This window comes from Cibotium barometz, chromosome 46, assembly GCF_041138505.1.
Source record: "Cibotium barometz isolate CiBa-2024 chromosome 46, ASM4113850v1, whole genome shotgun sequence".
NCBI lineage: Eukaryota > Viridiplantae > Streptophyta > Polypodiopsida > Cyatheales > Cibotiaceae > Cibotium > Cibotium barometz.
This window is the reverse complement of record NC_141091.1, coordinates 7,076,267-7,094,266: the sequence shown is the minus strand read 5'-3', so window position 1 is coordinate 7,094,266 and position 18,000 is coordinate 7,076,267. Positions and strand designations below refer to the sequence as shown.

At 46.4% G+C, this 18,000-nt stretch overlaps 1 protein-coding gene across 2 annotated transcripts in view; it reads left to right on the top strand.

Moving 5' to 3' along the window:
• LOC147611832 (uncharacterized) overlaps positions 1-15,568 on the top strand; it is a 50,045-nt gene extending 34,477 nt beyond the window's left edge. The window contains exons 5-12 of one of the 2 annotated variants that reach the window (XM_086783677.1): positions 12,923-13,200; positions 13,407-13,529; positions 13,654-13,698; positions 13,909-13,965; positions 14,156-14,232; positions 14,392-14,500; positions 14,756-14,827; positions 15,007-15,568. In XM_086783677.1, the coding sequence (XP_086639803.1) occupies positions 12,923-13,200; positions 13,407-13,529; positions 13,654-13,698; positions 13,909-13,965; positions 14,156-14,232; positions 14,392-14,500; positions 14,756-14,818 (752 nt within the window). In that variant the 3' untranslated portion in view covers positions 14,819-14,827; positions 15,007-15,568. Of the gene's footprint in view, positions 1-12,922; positions 13,201-13,406; positions 13,530-13,653; positions 13,699-13,908; positions 13,966-14,155; positions 14,233-14,391; positions 14,501-14,755; positions 14,828-14,959 lie in introns of both variants that reach the window. The other variant, XM_086783678.1, reaches the window with a different exon arrangement.
• Positions 15,569-18,000: the final 2,432 nt, after the last annotated feature.

The window sequence follows — 18,000 nt, the reverse complement described above, 5'->3', positions numbered from 1 at the left end:
TGTGCCCTGCCCGCCATCGCCCTCTCCTCCCCTTGCCCACCGGTGCCCTACCACCTCCCCCCAAGCCTCCACCTGCGCGTAGCCCCTTCTGCTCTCCTCCTCTCTCACTTGCGCGCTGCCCCCCTCCCTTTCCTCTCACCTGCCCCTTGCCCCTTGCCCCTGCTCTCATCTCGCGTTTCCCCCCCCTCCCCCCCCTCCTTTTTTTTTCCTCCTCCCGTCCACCTTCTCTCCTCCCCCGTCCTCTTTCCACGTTTTCTCTTGTGGCCTCCCCCCCTTTAGTGCTTCTCAAGGTAGGTTTTCAATTCTCAGGCAACTCTTCATTTCGGCAAGTTTGGGTCTCTTTTGATCTTGAACTCCCAGGAGGACTCCATGGCAACTGCTCTGTCATCCCAACCAAGGCAGCCATTCCTTGCCTCTCCTTTTTAGAAGCAGACCTCCAGTTCCTCACCTCGATAGTTGCATTCTTAGAGGCCTCCACTTTGGTATGCAAGATTGTTGGTAGCCTCCTGCTGCACGGACAGCTCAGGGCTCTGTTATAGGCTAGCCTCCTTGGTGCGCCTCAAAAGATTACTGATATTGATCCTTTGGGGTGTGCTACTACCAGGTTGAGTTTGACTCGCTATTGGCGTCAGATAGAGTCGTGTAGTTGAGCCATGTCCCATTGCGTACGGCATAAGCCTTCTTTGCGAGGTGGCAACATGGCTTCGGCCTAGCATTCGACCCTCTAGCTAGCGTTTCAGGCTTTCCCGTGACAGTCTGCTTCCCAGGCCTTAGGAAAGAATACCTTCCTCTCCTCTCGGTGATAGGTGGTGCTATCGGGGGAGTGATGGAATTCCCCTCCACTGCTGCTTCGATTCTTGCTCGCGTGGGTGGGATTCCATCCCTTCGTATCTGCATAGCCTCTCCGGAGACAGTGTGAAACCCGCCTTCAGAAACCTGACGGGTGGTGGAACAAACACTTGCACACAAAACACTTCATCACCCATGGGAACCTGGAAAAGTAAAACAAACAAGGGAGCTAGAGTGCTCCTGCAAATAGTACAAGGACATTGATTGGCCCCAAAACGGAGTGGCGCCCCTTGCGGTTGAACAAAAATGAGTACAAAGTACAACTTGTTGAATTCTTTACCAATAGGATTCCTTTTAGCTTTTCATCCAGGACTTCCAAATAAAAACTCTCGTTATCACAACAAAGCATTCCATAGAGAAGGCACACCTGTATGACACCTTCCTGCTTGAAAAGGTCTTCTCCATCTCAACCATGGATCCCACGAACCCTTTTCCAGACAGTAGTAGGGTTGTACCAAACCATATGTCCTTCCTACAGTCACAGCTTGTGTGTAACCTCGAGAAAACTAGAACCTGTTCACGTGAATCCAGAGACATGCTTTCCACGCGAAACCAAAGACCTGTATCCGATAACCCATAGACCTGTATCCATAAACCATAGTCCTGTATCCTCGATACCAAAGTCCTGTTTCTTCTCGAAAGACCAATGTCCTGTTTCCATGACAAATAAATCCACAGCAGCAACAACACCCGACGGCAGCAGCAGCAACACCCGGCAGCGGCAACGGCAACACCCGGCAGCGGCAGCGCACAACAGCGGCAGCGCACAACAGCACCTGGCGACAGCAACGCCCAACGGCAGTGGCAGCAGCATCTAGTGGCAGCAGCGCCCAACAGCAGCGGCAGCAGCATCTAGTGGCAGCAGCGCCCAACAGCAGTGACAGCAGCAGCAGCAGCAGTCGCCTATGCGTAGCAGCACTTTAGGAGATGCGTCCGCGTAAACCATCCGGCCACCTCATCCATACGGCGATCTCCCCCTCCTGCTCGCCACCCTTCCTTATAAAGAAAACAATTTGCTTTTTCAAAAAAATGCCAAAAGCAGAGATTAAAAACGCATGCTTAAAAATATAAATAATAATACTTTAAGCATCAAAGGTTATTAAACCTTATAACTTAAAAAAAATCCTTTTTGTCCCCTTTCACACTTGGGCTAGCCACACTTATGAATTTTCCTTTTCATATCCAACTGATGCCTGTCCACACTGTCCATCCCGTGCCTGTGCCTGTGTCCACCTGCTTGTTGTCCAGAGGGAAAAACACAGGGTCGTAACATACCCCCCTCTTGAGAAATAGCAAGCGTCCTCGATTGCACTCAATAACACAGTAAGCATCCAATGAAGAAAGATTCCCCATATGACCAAAGCAATGCCCCTCCAGTGCATCTGGGTGATGAAACAATCATCCTGAACAATAAGGCCATACCGTCACATCAAAGTGACAAACAACTCTTGCTTGTTCCTTCAGAACATGTAGCAAAAGTCTAAAACCAAGTGGAAACACGTAACCTGTGTTAGCCAAAAACAAAACCATGCATCATTCTACATATGACACACATATGCATGAAACATATATGCATTCGCAAACAATATGCTCCTCAAGATGCTCTACCTACTCCAGATTAACAGTCTCAGGGTTGCTCGCAAGCCTTACACCCATGTATATCCTGCAGGACCCACGACTGATGGTACAACATGAGCATATGAAAGCACTCAATGCATCTAAACTATACATCTACTAAGTACTTCCCACATATGTCCCTCTTGATGCTTTACCCACTCTGCACATGGCCATCCCGTAGGGGCCACACTCAGTGATACACCATGAACATGGTAAAGTACCTGATGTATCATACTAATATGCATGCATCTCATCCTGACACAACCAGAGTATTACCCATGTATTCCCAAGGGTACCAAGATCCAATGGCAGCAGAATAAAATAATACCTTGGAAAGTGTATAAATACATGCACAAATAGAGTTCAATCCATATATGAACCAACTCTAGGATTGCTCGCAAGACTTATGCCCTTCATAGAGTCTCGAAATGTTAACTCAGGTTGAGTGTTAGCTCAGGTTGCTGCAAACTTTGAGCTCAACCAAACCCCACTTTACCATCTAATGTGACTAGTACACAATATAGAAGTCCCATAAGCAGATGTACTGTCAGCCCTCAGTACCTCGGGTGAATACAAAGATGTCACCACACGACTTCTAGATGAAAACTGAGCCTGTCTATAACGAGGGAGCGGAGGTGCTACCCCTCTCTTGAGCATCAAGCAATGCTCCGGACCCATGCTCTGCTGAACCTGAATGAGCCGTCACAAGAGTTGGCTCCAACTCAAAGGCGTGAAGGTAAAGCTGCAATACCTGAGGTGAATCTGCTAAGTCACCCTCCATTGGTGAATAGTTCTTGAACTTCACAAGATAGCGAAGGGAAACTTTACCTTGTACCTTTCTTTATGTGCCAGTATTTGCTTGAGAATAAGAACCTCATCAAATTCCTCAACTTCCAACTAAGCCTCATCTGATACATCCACAGGCACCCAAAACTTGCTTGCACTCCACCCAAGTGGTAAGCACAAGTCCCCAATGAAGCATAGTATATCACCACTTCTAAACATAGAAAGAAGTTGCCTTCTGAACCCATGAAGTCTCCGTGAAGATACCACTGGTGACAAACTGTTGAAAGCCATAACCTTCAACCCATCTTTTGCACCATAATACTTCAACTGTTTCTTGTTCCTAGCTGACTACTTCTTGTCCTTGGTGTCTTTTCTCCTGAGCCTCATCTTTAGCTTTTGCTCTTCACCTCATATAGGCAAAGACACACAATCCTGCACTCTCCTGTACTTCCTTTTCACTTTCCTCATGTAGAAGCTTTTGATGTGACAACCACGAGCTCGCCTCCTTGAGAAAGTCGACGATATCCCGGCGATGGAACCATGAAACCGGCCGTAAGAAATCCGACGGGCAGTGGAACAAACACTCGCACACAAAACACTTCATCACCCATGGGAAGCTGGAAAAGTAAAACAAACAGGGGAGCTGGAGTGCTCTTGCAAATAGTACAAGGACACCGATTGGCCCCAAAACGCAGCGGCGTCCCTTGCGATATTTCTTTATTTGAACAAAAATGAGTACAAAGTACAACTTGTCGAATCCTTTACCAATAGGATTCCTTTTAGCTTTTCACCCAGGACTTCCAAATAAAAACTCTCGTTATCACAGCAAAGCATTCCATAGAGAAGGCACACTTGTACGACATCTTCTTGCTTGAAAAGGTCTTCTCCATCTCAACCATGGATCCCACGAACCCTTTCCCAGACAGTAGTAGGACTGTACCAAACCATATGTCCTTCCTACAGTCACAGCTTGCGTGTAACCTCGAGAAAACTAGAACCTGTTCACGTGAATCCAGAGACATGCTTTCCACATGAAACTAAAGACCTATATCCGATAAACCATAGACCTATCTCCATAAACCATAGTCCTGTATCCTTGATACTACCAAAGTCCTGTTTCTTCTCGAAAGACCAATGTCCTGTTTCCATGACAGATAAATCCACATATGCACCATCCAATCGCGGTGCCAAAAACCATAGACCCGCTTCCATCATGCTGGTGTAAGCTTGTCTGGTCTGGCTGCGGAGATGCCCCAGTGATGCGGTCTGCTGTGTGCCCATCCTCTGCACCGCCTTCCCACACCTGCCGTCCACCTGACTGCCCGACTGGCTGTCCGCCTAACTGACGCTTACCTGACTGCCCACCTGTCTGGTCGCTAGTTGCTAGCAGCCCATTTGGTGTCCTTTCATTGGCAGCAACTCGCCTGGCTGTAGCCATGCGCTCAGCCTGCCTGGCTGTAGCCATGCGCACAACCCCCCTGTCAACGCCCGGCAGCAGCAGCAGCAGCACCCGGCGGCGGCAGCAGCTGCACTCGGTGGCGGCAGCGCCCAACAGCAGTAGCAGCAGCAGCAGCGCCCAACAGCAGCGGCAGTAGCATCTCGTGGCAGTAGCGCCCAACAGCAGCGGCAGTAGCATCTGGTGGCAGCAGCGCCCAACAGCAGCGGCAGCAGCATCTAGTGGCGACAGCGCCCAATAGCAGCGGCAGCCGCCCCTTGCGCAGCAGCAGCAGCAGCAGCCGCCGCCTATGCGCAGTAGCGCTCCAGGAGATGCGCCCGCATAAACCATCCGGCCACCTCCGGTTGATGATCCATACGGCGATCTATCATCTCCCCCTCTTGCTCGCCACCCTTCCTTATAAAGAAAACAATTCGCTTTTTCTCAAAAACGCCAAAAGCAGAGATTAAAAACGCATGCTTAAAAATATAAATAATAATACTTTAAGCATCAAAGGTTATTAAACCTTATAACTTTAAAAAAATCCTTTTTGTCCCCTTTCACACTTGGGCTGGCCACACTTATGAGTTTTCCTTTTCATATCCAACTGATGCCTGTCCACATTGTCCATCCCGTGCCCGTGCCCACTTGCTTGTTGTCCAGAGGGAAAAACACAGGGTCGTAACACAGTGCCGCATGCCATCTCTCTTTCTTGCCTCCGAGGAGCGCCTATTCTGCAGAGAGAGGAGCGCTCTTGCCTCCCAAGACAATGCTTCATATGCAAGTAGATGGGGCATCTCGCAAGAGGATCCGAGCTAGGACCAAAAAGGAAGGGGGGGGGCATTGTTGCAATGAAACACGTTTCTTACATGTAAGAAACATGTATAAAATGTCTACCCGTTTCATACGTAAGAAACTGGGTTTCAAACGAAACTTTTAGAGAGAACAAAAGTAGAGTACGGGCTGCCTCGTTTTTAGAGGCGATTCTAAAAGTACAGCGTGCTGAGTAGCCGCCTTGACTCCTAAGAATGTCAACTTCACTCTGCACTCTTGGGACCAAGCGAAGGTGACCCTGGAACTTCACCCACGTTCTTGCCTGTAGGTTATTCTATTTCTAGGGTCTCATCATGCCAAGGAAGAGCTCTCCCTTGTGGGACAACGTGACCTTCGATGCTGTGAATGCAAGATATGGTGGGAGTTGCACAATGAAATGGACTTGCAAGTTTTGTTCCGAGAAGCACCGTGGAGTTGCTCAGAGATTGAAGGTTCATTTTTCCCAAACAAAGGGCTTTGGCATTGGCCCTTGTACAAAAGTGCCGAAGAATGTTTATGACAGCCTCAAGGCCTGGAAAGATGAAATGTTGGGCATTTCTATTGATAGAGTGCCTGCATGGGATCAGCTTGAGACATCTCTTGTAGCTATTCCAACATCTCAGAGGCGAGTGATCGATGTGGACGATGACGTTGAGAGCACACAGGTGTTGCAAGCTGTAAACTTAAGGTCTTTGCCCCAACAGCTAAGAGAAGTACTCTTCCTCTATTCAAGCGAGGAGATATGAGAGCATCCATGCAAAAGGCAGCTATGAAGGAGGCAACTAGGGAGGTCACGAAGTTGTTTGTGCAATGTGCAATATCTTTTCATATCACTCGGACTCCTCGATGGAAGTCAGCTATGCGTGCCATCTCTCGCATCAGGTGTGAGTGGGAGGGTCCGAACTATGAGACATTACGCACCAAGTAGCTTCGCTATGAGAAGGAAGCTTTGATGAGAGAGCTGGAGCCTTTGAAGGTAACATGGGAGAAGTATGGATGTACCTTGCTTTGTGATGGTTGGTCAGATGTGAGAAAGAGGAATGTATACAATATTTTGGTTTCTTCTTGCAAAGGAATCATGTTTCTCCGTGCCATAGATGCATCAGCTACAGGGACTGTGGTTATAGATGCATTTATATGGTCTCACTTACGCTAGGCAATCAATGAAATAGGTGCAACCAACATTGTGCGGGTCATTATAGATAATGGGTCAAACTGTGTGGCCATGGGGAGGATGCTTAGGAGTTCTCCACAATAGTTTGGACACCTTGTGCCACACATAGCCACGACCTCATGATTGAGGATGTGGGGAAGCTACCTTGGGTGTCTCATATTTTCTCTGCGGCATCAACCATGGTCAATTTTGTCTGCAAGAGACCCAAGTTTTTGAGCATGTACAGGGAAAGCTGTGACCTTGAGCTTCTAAAGCCTTGGAAGACAAGCTTTGCGTATATGTTCATAGTATTGGAGAGGCTTATTAGAGTACGACATGGCTTGCATACAATTGTTTGCCGTGAGTGGCAACAATGGGACGATAATAATGATCCTAAGGCAGTGGCTTTCTGTCGCATGATCATGAGAGATGCTTGGTGGGAGGATGCAACAAGCCTAGTTAAGACGATGAACCCTATGTACAGCGTTCCCCGATGACTTGTGTTATTGTGTTATTTACATTTATCTTGACTCTTCATGAATCATGTGACATGGTTTATCATTGATGACTCAAGAGTGTAGGGATTTCATTTACATGATTCATATGTAATCTCGTTTGAGTCATTATTCGTCTATGCTTTTGTTATAATCATTGTTGTCTGTCGAATGTTCATTGAATGTTCATTTATGCTTTTGTATACAATGATGAATCATGATCAATCTGTGTTTGCTATGTATCATGTATGACTCATGACATGAGTCATATTTTGTATATATATAAATTTCCACAATTATTTTTTAGTCCGAACAAAACCTGTTTCTTACATTTTACGAAACTTGTGCGAAACCTATGAAGCCCGTTTCATACCTCCCATTTCAGAAATGCCTGGCAACTGTGGGGGTGAAGGGAAGCTGGCCCCAAGCAACAGAGCACCAGGATCCGGCCACGGTTGATCCCGATGCCGGAGAGTGGCAAACCGTTGGCTCGAGACGGAGCCACTAGTCGACTTCCAGAGCTCAGCCACCCGACGATGATGTCCCCCCTCCCCCCGGCGACCTCAAGGAACCCACCTCTGGCCCTTGTTGTTAGGACGCCTTTACCTCGCCGAGATTTCTCTCTAGGTTCCTAGATTCCGAGATTCCAGTGTGGGCTGTGGCCCTCTGCCCCTACTGAGCCTTTTGGCAGACCCTTCCTCTCAGGAGGATTCCTCCCTTCCTCTTCCTTCTCCCACCCCTCAGCATCACCCCCTGCCCCCCCTCCCCATCCTTTGTCTCCGGCTCTCCCCTTAGTTGCTCCCCCCTGATCTGTCTCCTTTGGAGACCACTCTCCCCCCACCCTCCGCCTCTATTGAGCATTCCCGCCACCCTCCGATTGTGCCAGACCCGGAGCGGAGGCAACTGGCAAGTTTAGTCCACCGCTTGATTCATCACTTCTTGGAGCCTGTTGAGATGACCATCGTTGGCTCTCCGGTCAGGGCTCTCCCGCTGCTAGAGTCGCTAGGCGGTTCCCCCAAGGTTTTGGGGCAGCCAATGGATTACAGTTTCTTCCGATGTTCCCGTGTTGAAGGAACTGGTATTTTCGAGGACATAGTGGCTCCCATTCGGATTTGTGTGGTGTTTCATCACTTCGAGCCCTCCACGCCAGAGAGTGGCAAAATGATCTTCTCCTTCCCCTTGAGTGCAGCATCATGGACGGAATGGGATACGGAGTTAGTGTTTGCCGCCATCCAGGGGGAAGTAGTCAAGCTCTCTCATAATTTGCATGATTTGCCCATCACTGACGTGCTTACTCATCTTTTTCCCTTGGCTTGAATGGAGCTGGGAGGCTCAGGCCATAGAGATCAGGACGGGGAGGTGGTGTCCTCTAGCTTGGAGGTGCTGCTCTTTGTGTTCCTTCATATCTCAGGAGCAAGTAGCAGTACCCCTTTCCCCATCCTACAGATACCTACATTGCGACAGTTGGAGCCCAGATTATGTTTATTCCCAGGCTCGGATAGAGTGGCGTCACATGGAGGGCATAATCCACACCCACCTGGCACGTCTTCGTCCTAGGACTGATTGTGCTTACTCCCCATCGAAACCCACACCTAAGACTCTTTGAGTGGAGGGTAGTTCCGATAGTTTCGCTTCCCACAAAGATTAGATATGCGGATTGCTTCATGGAATATCCAAGGTTTGGGGGCACCGCTCAAAGGCGTCGTGTCCTTAGAGGAGATCTTCATAGAGCAGTAGTTGGGGGACCCATTGATATTCTCTTCCTCTAGGAGCACCATCTTTGAGAGGGGCATACTTGCCGCTGTGGGAAGATCCTACCAGGCAGGAGTCACGCTTTTTGGTCCCCCTCTTTTGCCTTCTCCGGGACGTAGGGGGGAGTTTGTATTTCTGGCAGCAAGCAGCTCTTGCCAGTAGTAGTTGGCTCTGGCATCATTGACATTGGTCGAGCTCAGTGGCTGACCATAAGGATTGGCGAGGATTGTGTGGGCTTTTTAAATGTATATGCTCCGAACGCCGCTGGATGCAGAGCCACCTTTTGGAGTACAGTTGGCTAGTCCCTTCCTCAGGTTGACTATTGGTGTATGGGTGGGGACTTTAACATGATAGAGTGAGCAGAGCATAGACTCATAGGAGGCATGGCTGCAGTATCTGTCTCAGAGTAATTTGCGTGGGAGGAGCTGATCCTGGCTCTTAGGGGGCAGGGCCCTTGGCAATTACTAGAGTTTGGACGTAGCCATGGGAGTATGTGCTTCTCGAGCTCTGACAGGAGGAGCACTGGCCCCAATCTCTCTAGACTTGATAGATTCTATGTGGATGAGTGGGCTTGCAGTCTTCAACAAGATTATGACTATGGGAGCCATCCCAGAGAGGTTGTTAGAGGGTCTTATTCCTTTGATTCGTAAGGAGGGTGGTGACAGATTGGAGATTTAGCAGTGGCGACCCATCACCCTCCCTGGAGTCGCCTACAAGATTTTTGCCAAGGCCATTATTCAGAGACTTCAGCCCTTCCTCCCCGACCTCATTCATGTTACTCAGATAGGTTATGTTCAGGATTGGAGCATTTCGGACATCACCTTCATTTTCTGGGAGGCGACAACTTTGACCAAGATGTGCCAACAGGATCTCATTGTACTTCTTCTAGATTTTGAGAAAGCCTATGATAGAGTTGATTGGGGCTCTTTGGAAGAGGGGACGATGTGCCGGATGGGATTTTTGGAGGAGTGGGATTTGTGGTGTTTCCGGACTTTACTCGGCCTCTCTCAGTCAGGTTCTCATTCAGGGAGCCAGAGGTGACATATTTTCCCTCTCTTGATCGGTTCGGCAAGGCTGCCCTCCAGCACCCTATCTCTTTTTATTTGTTGCCGAGGCCATGAGCAGTTTTCTGTCAGCTCAGGAGACTGGGCTCCAAGGATTGCGTCTCCCCATCCGTACACAGGAGGGGCTGCTAGACTCAGAGTTCGCAAATGACACAGCAACATACTTATCAGGAGATGTGGGGAATCTTCAGAGATTTGCAGAGGCGATAGATATTTTCTATCGCGCATCAAGAGTGCATATCAAGTGGCACTAGTCATGTGGATTTGATACTTGGTGTCTAGTTGAGGCTTTCCACTAGATCTCGAGGGGCACTCTAATCCGTTATCTTGGATGCGAGGTGGGCATCGATATCTCCCCAGAGCAGCAGTTAGCCCCACATCTTTTGAGCATGCAGAAGAATAGGATCCAGATGTCCGAGGTCGAGGACACTCTGGCAGCAGTAGGACATTGGCAATCTCAGGTCCTCTCACCACACTTTCTCTCAAATTTTTGGAAGAGGCTTTGGGATAGTTTTCGACGCCGGAAGATCACTCTCTTTTTGTGGCTGCTGGCACATAGGATTTTGGTTTTCGGCACATGGTCGGCCATTGGAGGTAGACCAAGAGCATGTCTGAGATGTGGCCATTCCCAAGAGTCTCAACGACATTGTTTTAGATGGGGCCATCCCCAAGAGTCTCAGCGACATTGTCTTTGGGATTGCCCACTATGGACAAGGCGTCTTCTCGTACTAATACATGGGGCACTGTCGCTTGGGCCCCAAGGCCAAGGGTGTCGTGGCTTATGAGGAGAAAGGTGGGGGGCTAGCCCTTTAGGTCTCTCACCTTCGCATCTCGGCAGTGTGAGTCCCAACACCATCGATTGGTCACTCGTTCTAGCCCAGCTGTTGGCCACCATAAGGCTTCTGTACATTACCTTTGCATAATATTACGTTCTTACCTTTACGAAAACAAAAATGAGATTAACATCTACGAAAGACCCGAAGGGCCTATGAGACTATGAATAGTACAATTATACCATGGCTATAAAGTGCCATGGAAAAATTGAAAAAGAACATGAAAACTGAAACATGACTCTGTAAGCCTCCTGGTGGCGGATGTGGCTATGGTGAGGGCATGTCATGTCGTCAGAGAATCTCATGGATCTGTCCCCATGTGGTGGAGATTCTCTGTGCTGTTGGGTTGGGGGCACCTAGCACGTAAGATGGAGTAAGCCTACTCACTTAAGACTACTCTAGATGCAAATATGGCCCGTTTGTACAGCTGGTATGAGCTGGTGTCGTTGCAGTGGTGTCAGCGTGTGTCGCTGATGTGGATGCTCATGCTGTAAAGAAATCAGTGGTGGATCTCCTGGTGACGTCTTGTATGGGCTGGCCTTGTCTCTCAGCATGTCCTCTCAATACTTCATCCCTATGTTGTTTGAGCTCTATCACGTACATCCCGAGACATTTTTGGTCCTCATACTGCATCACTTGTGCCAGTGGCCCGAATCCCTTCCGGAAGAGTTAGTGGTCCCCCGCATCTCATAATACGTTGGGCATGAACTCGTACTCGTCCTCGTCCTCGTCTATTAACGACGACAACTAAAGACCCAAGGGTCTATGAGACCAAAAGTGTTACAATGTATTCCTGAAGCGACTGGGGCTTGGAAAAAAGCATAAAGAAAAAAACCCACTAGAGCTGAAGGAAAACAGCATCCATGAGAATGTCAATGATACAATCCTCGACAATGTCTGCATGGAGACTCTCCATGTCCACTGTTTGTGGAGGGGTACCCTTGTGTCTCTGGAGGATTTCTCTGATTTTAAGCTGTCAGTGGAGCATCTCCTCGGATTAGCAGGTCTCGGGCATCTAGCTGGTTGCACGTGAATTGATCTGTCTAAGGCATGATGGTACTCCTAGGGTGCGCTGCATGACGAGTCGGGTGGCCATCAGGTTAGAGCTCTCTCGTGGTTGAGAGTGGGGGCCTTTATTGTGGGAAAGACGAAAGAAGATCATGATGGAGGGCTGTGAGGTAAATGGGTCTGCATATGTGCCTCTCTGCATAGCTGATCTCTACGGCAACAGCGTCATCGAGTAGAGTCTGAGGCGTTGCCGGTCTGCAAAGTCAATGACCCAAGACAGTGGACCAAGAGGCAATGAAACCTCCTTCGTATGTCGTAGTACACTGGGCATCTGAAAAGATGGTGCTCCTCCTCGTTGACCTCTAGTGAACAAAATCAGTAGATACTGTTTTCTCCCTAGCTATGCCCCCTGCCTGATCAGTCTCCACCTGCAGCTGATGTGATAAGACTGTGATCTGGCAGATTGCAATCCTGATGTCATGTGACATGTGTCTGTGAAGATAGCCAGGCTTCTGAATGAAGCCATCCTCTGTGACCCTCTTAACATGATTCCAATAGAACTGCATCTTTTCAGGAAGAGCAGTGGATCCAGCCATGTGACATGGGTCTCTAGTCTGAGGAGGTCGGCGTGGATGAGTCGGTTAATGTCCTCCTGGCTGAGAGGTAAAAAGTGCATCCAGGCTAGGGCAGGTAATGCATATGAACCTCGTGTGTGAGGAACCAATGTGTAACCCAGGTATACCAAACCCTAACCTGTCCATCTCAGCTAGTCCCTCAGACAACTTCAATGCCAGCCGGGAGAGCCTATCTCTGTCCAAGGTGTGGATGTGGTATATGAAAGTTACTGTTTGGAAGAGAGCATCAACTATGAAGGGAGTTTCCCTAAACGCTGCAGGAATAATGGGGTGGGGCACTCAGGGCTTACTTTGAATCATCCGGGAGAATATCATGACCTGCAATCTCTCTATCCTACAATCATCCTCCCCAAGGTTTGGTCCGCAAAAGTAGGCCTCATATACCACAGCAAATATCACGAGTGTGTCAAAAAGTGATCCCTTAGTGAGCGTGAGAGAGAGAGAGAGAGAGAGAGAGAGAGCTGATTTGATGATAGGATGCAGGGAAAGAGAGCAGGGCATCAACTTATGAAGAACTTCGAGAACGTCTGCATAAGCGAATGGTGGTTCTTCGGGCAAAAAGAAATGCTGATGCAGCAGTGGCTACTGCAAAGAAAGCCCGGAGTTGGCAAAAGGAGAAGAAACGTGACTCTCAGAATCGCAAGAGGAAGTTTTCTTCAGCAGAGCTGACAGAGCTGAATGCTGAAGCGAATGTTGTGATGCCTTCATTTAAACGCAACAGACAAGAACTTGGGAAGCTTGAAAGTGGTGCTACAAAGAAGGTAAAAGGCCATCCATGCCACAATCCATTTTGATGAGAATTGCAAACTGGTTCCCAAAGCAATTCAGCTGGGACTGTGGCAATGCTCATCCATGAGAAATAGAGTTTCCTTGCAGCTCTTAGCTCTACTGTCAAGGAGTCTGTGGTGCCATCCCTCACAATACCGGCAGGTTTTTGATCCCCTAATACATACATTTATTTACACAGATGGAGCCAGTTGAAGCTGCTGATACATTTGAGTTTGGAAGAGTCAAGATGGGTCTACACAATGATGCAAGTGGAAGGGGCAAAAAGAAGCGCAAGGAGTCTAAAGAGCAACTGTTAGCTAAGGTGTGTAACTTCGTACCAGGGTCACGATACACTAATGAAGGAACTGAAATAAAGCTGTACATGGAGATGCAGTAAGCTTTCTTGCTTGATGCACTAAAGTTGAGTTGAAGTAGTTGTCATGTAGGCCACAAAGCTGCAATCAGAGATGCAAGATCCTAAAAGAGGCCAGGTTTTTTTCTCCTTTAATCTTTGCTTTCATTAAGGGTGATTGAGATTGGTATTTCTTCGAAGCTGTAAATGACATCGTTTGTGACGACTAAATCAATCTTTGACAATAAAAAGTGATGCAGAACAAATTGGCACCGGTTATTATTATCTGCAAATGATATCTAACTGTAGCCTTTTGTTAATGTTGTAAGCTTTTTTTTCAATTCTGTAGGAAGTGTCCATAAAACATTCATGGAGTGCCGCAGTTAGTCGGGCTTCTGGAGACAAGGTACAGATGTGGTTCTTTGATTACCTGCTGTCCACTTCACACAATGGTGTGTTCAGCTGTTTGGGTTTTGTAAGATATGCTCAGAGTGCTCTGTGTAGGGAATTATATCTTGACAATTGATAAATTAGATAGAACATGTTCTGTCTATGTTGCACATAGCTAAGGCCTAACATTGTTTGGTTGTTCTTAGGTCTATGATGATCCGGATCGCTTAAAGCAAAGCATGAAGAGGGAGAAACACCAGCGGCAAAAAAGCTCCAAGAAATGGTGTGACTGTCAGCTGTGTCTTGCATTATTTTATGCATCTGAAAACATGCATGGTTGAAGTATGTTGTTTTATCTCAACATCTGGTGCTTGAGAAGCATCAACTCGTATTAAATTGAGATTGACTATACTACCCACATACTGGGTGCTTGCTGTTACAGGGAAGAGAGAAAGGAAACTATGAAACAGTCAGCTGATGCGAAGCAACAGGCCCGACAAGGGCATATCAAAGAGCGCAAACAGCAAAAGAAAGAAAGAAAAATTGCGAAGGTGAATTTCCTTTCTAGTTCATCATTCTATTTTATACAGGCTGTGGGAATAATGGGCGCTGGTTTGAAGCCCCAGGCTATGGAGACAATTCTATGCATTTCAATTTTAGGTTCTTGTAGTGTCTAGAGTATGTTTGATGAATTTAAAAATTCCTTAAACAACTAAGTATATTTATGGAGGAATTTGGTAACACTTCTAGCCATTAGTGTCCTGTCATTCTTATGATTGGGACTGCCAATGGTAATTCTTTTGTAGAGAGAGAAGAAGCTATTGCGACCAGGTTTTGAAGGCCGCAGAGAGAGTTTCATCAATGAATGAAATAGACAGGTAAGAACAACAGAAAATCCATTTGATCCTTCCAAGCCTAGGGTTGTTAGGGTGAGGGTTCTAACCTCTACCCTATTAACCTTGTCATGGTTTTAATGCAAATCTGATTAAGCAGTCGTTTTGATATTGTAGGTCCATACAAAAGCTTCTTACAGTGTCAATCTTCAATATATTTTCAGGGGATTGGACAGGTTGGCTGTTGGAACAGTCACAAGGTCTGCAGGAAGAGGCCCATAGTTTTTGAACTCTCCTTTCTGTAGGGGAGCCTTGCAGTCTAGTTGTAAGACTCATGACTTGGAAATGTACTGCTGGTATGCGAATAGAATGGCAAATGCGAAGTGAAGGATTAGTTGCTCGTAGGCTTCCAAGCACTTGTCCTGTCGTGTCTTTATGTAAGAAAATGGGCTAGAAGAGATGGAACATGGATGCAACGTCATCTTGTACACGGGGTTTAATTCTACTTGTCTTGGTAAAGTTATGGGAAAAAAGCTCCCACGGAATGTTGGAAGGAAAGTGTGTGCAAGTCTGGAAAGTTGAGCCTGGCCTATGTGCGAGTATATGTGAGATCTTTACGGGTGTTTTTAGTTTTGAAAAACAAAAATTCTATGCTTTTTGGGGCATGAAGCAGGTTTTGTTTTGATCCACTAGAATTTTTGTTATGAGAACCATCATCTTGCAATGAGGTAAGATGCATCTCACAAATTCTACCTTTGATGAATGCATTCTGCCATTATGCACTCACTATGTACATATAAACCTTTCACAAGTACCCTTGATTTTTCTGGTGGTGTTATACACACACACACACTTTTTTTTTTGGTAAAGCTTCATGTCATTAATTACAGGTGGGAAACCTCAAAACGAGGAAAACCCACTAAAAAGACCATTTACAAGGGAGACTAGTAGAGTGTTCACTATGTTCAGTGTGAACATAGTTAAACATCTAAAAAACAATCTGTAAAAAGAGCATATAGAGATGAGTCAATCTCATGAAGAGAGAGACAGTCATATAAAGATTGCTGAAGAGAGGAACGGAAGAATGAGTAAGCATCCAAATGAGGCCCAGCAAAAACTATCCTGTTGCGAGACTGCCAGGTAGTCCATAAAGCCCAATAACGAACCCAATCAAAGAAGACTTTATAGGATCTAAGGGGTGATGGGAGAAGACCGAAGATCCAAAAGTATTTCCCAAAGGGTGCCTGTCGGAAGCGGGCTCGCTCTCAAACGTGCAGCAATCTGATCCAAAAAAGTCCTGGTGAGAGGACAACTCCACAAAAGATGAAAGACTGTCTCTTGAGAAGCACCACAACTATGACAAGTTGAAGGTGCCAAAAGTCGCCTAGCCAAGAAAAGCCCGACTGGCAAGTCTCCAATCAAGCATCTCCATAAAAAAAGTCTACTTTTCAAAGGCAGACTACATTTCCAAAGGGAATGAAGCCGCTGTTTCCACCAAGTCTGACTTTTATGAGGATGCCAGATCTGATTCGCATGTTCTTGAACCCAAGAGGCAGGCAACAAGAGATGATATATCGAACGAACCGAAAGTTTAGCCATTGATAAAGGGCCTCGTGCAGGTTGTTCTCTTTTAAGGCTCCAATCAACCAAACGATCAGAACGATCCAAATCAGCAATTGGTTCAAAAGGAGCAAGAAGCTCTCGAATAAGCTGCCAGACCAAATTTTCTGGCGGCAACCACAAAAGAAAGCACATGGCCACCAGCATCCAAAACATCACATTAAGATAAACTCCTTTCTTTGAAAGGAAATATGCCTTCCTAGGCTCACGTAGAGCCAAGGGTACATCAAAAGCGCGCGCGCGTGCGCGCACACACACACACACACACACACACACACACATATGCATGCATACATATACATATACATATACATATACATAGACATAGACATAGACATAGACATAGACATAGACATAGACATAGACATAGACATATGCACACACACACACACACACACACACACACACATATATATATATATGTATAGATATATATATGTAGTTTCTTAGAAGAGAGAGAGAGAGAGAATGAATGAATGATGAAATTTCTTGTAAAAGGGGGTCACATTGTCATCCTTTGGGTAAACATAGTCGAGCAATCTTGGTGGAATTCTAGTGGTTGCATCATTAGGGTTTATTTATTATATTGTATTTTCTCCTTATTTCTTAGAGTGGCCCAATGGTAAATCTGTTCCTGAATTAGGAAACTAGTATTACACCATGAACTACATTTTCTTTTTTGTTTTTGGGGTTGTGTGAATTTTCCAAGTAAAGAAAAAAAACAAAATTTAATTCCATTTTTTCTCAGTTGAAAGGTGACAATACATTTGCACTTCATATTATTTTCCCTCTCTTGAGTTGTTTGCATCAAGTGATCTCATTAGATGTATCAATATCTGAAGAGCTACCAATCAGCTTCAACTTTTACATTTACTCCAGCCACGTCAAAATCAACAGAATGCATGTGCATAATTCAAACTATTCGCCAACCCACTTTTGGAGTCAATGCCAGAGGTTCTTGACGCTTTTAGTAGCAGGCATAAGGAAGGGCCCTAACATCGATGAAAGGCAAGATGCAGAAAATAAGTATGAATGTTCACGCGTGAGTTGCATAAGATAATCTCATGCCATGAGTATCTTAGGTTTTTCATGCATCCTATCTATCTTTGGCTCCCCTGTCTAGTAGTACAACATCTGCTTTGTTGGTATTATTGATTAATCCTAATCGCTCACATCAGTTGAGCATGTAGGAGTTGTATTCAAGAAAATGATCACTGTGGAGAAGCACTTTTTAAAATATCTTTTCTTTTTTGGACGCTATGGAGTGGGCCAAGGCACTAGGTGACGGCACAAACAATCTCCCCTAGGTGACAGACTGTGGCTCCTTGGGTGTCCCTACGTAAACTAATTTGGGTGTCCCTACGTAAACTGATTTGGATGACGTGTGCATTACTTGATTTCTCTTTTTTGGCAGGTCAACTTAGACATGCGATTCAGGCATAACCACATGATAAATGCCATGGGGATGATTGTCTCTCTTTTTTTTCTTTAGTTTTTGGGATGACATCAGGGATGAGATCACTATGGCATTATAGTATATGTAAAACATGGACTCTCTGCCTTCTTTTCTAACCAAGGGTCTTATCCACCTCATCCCT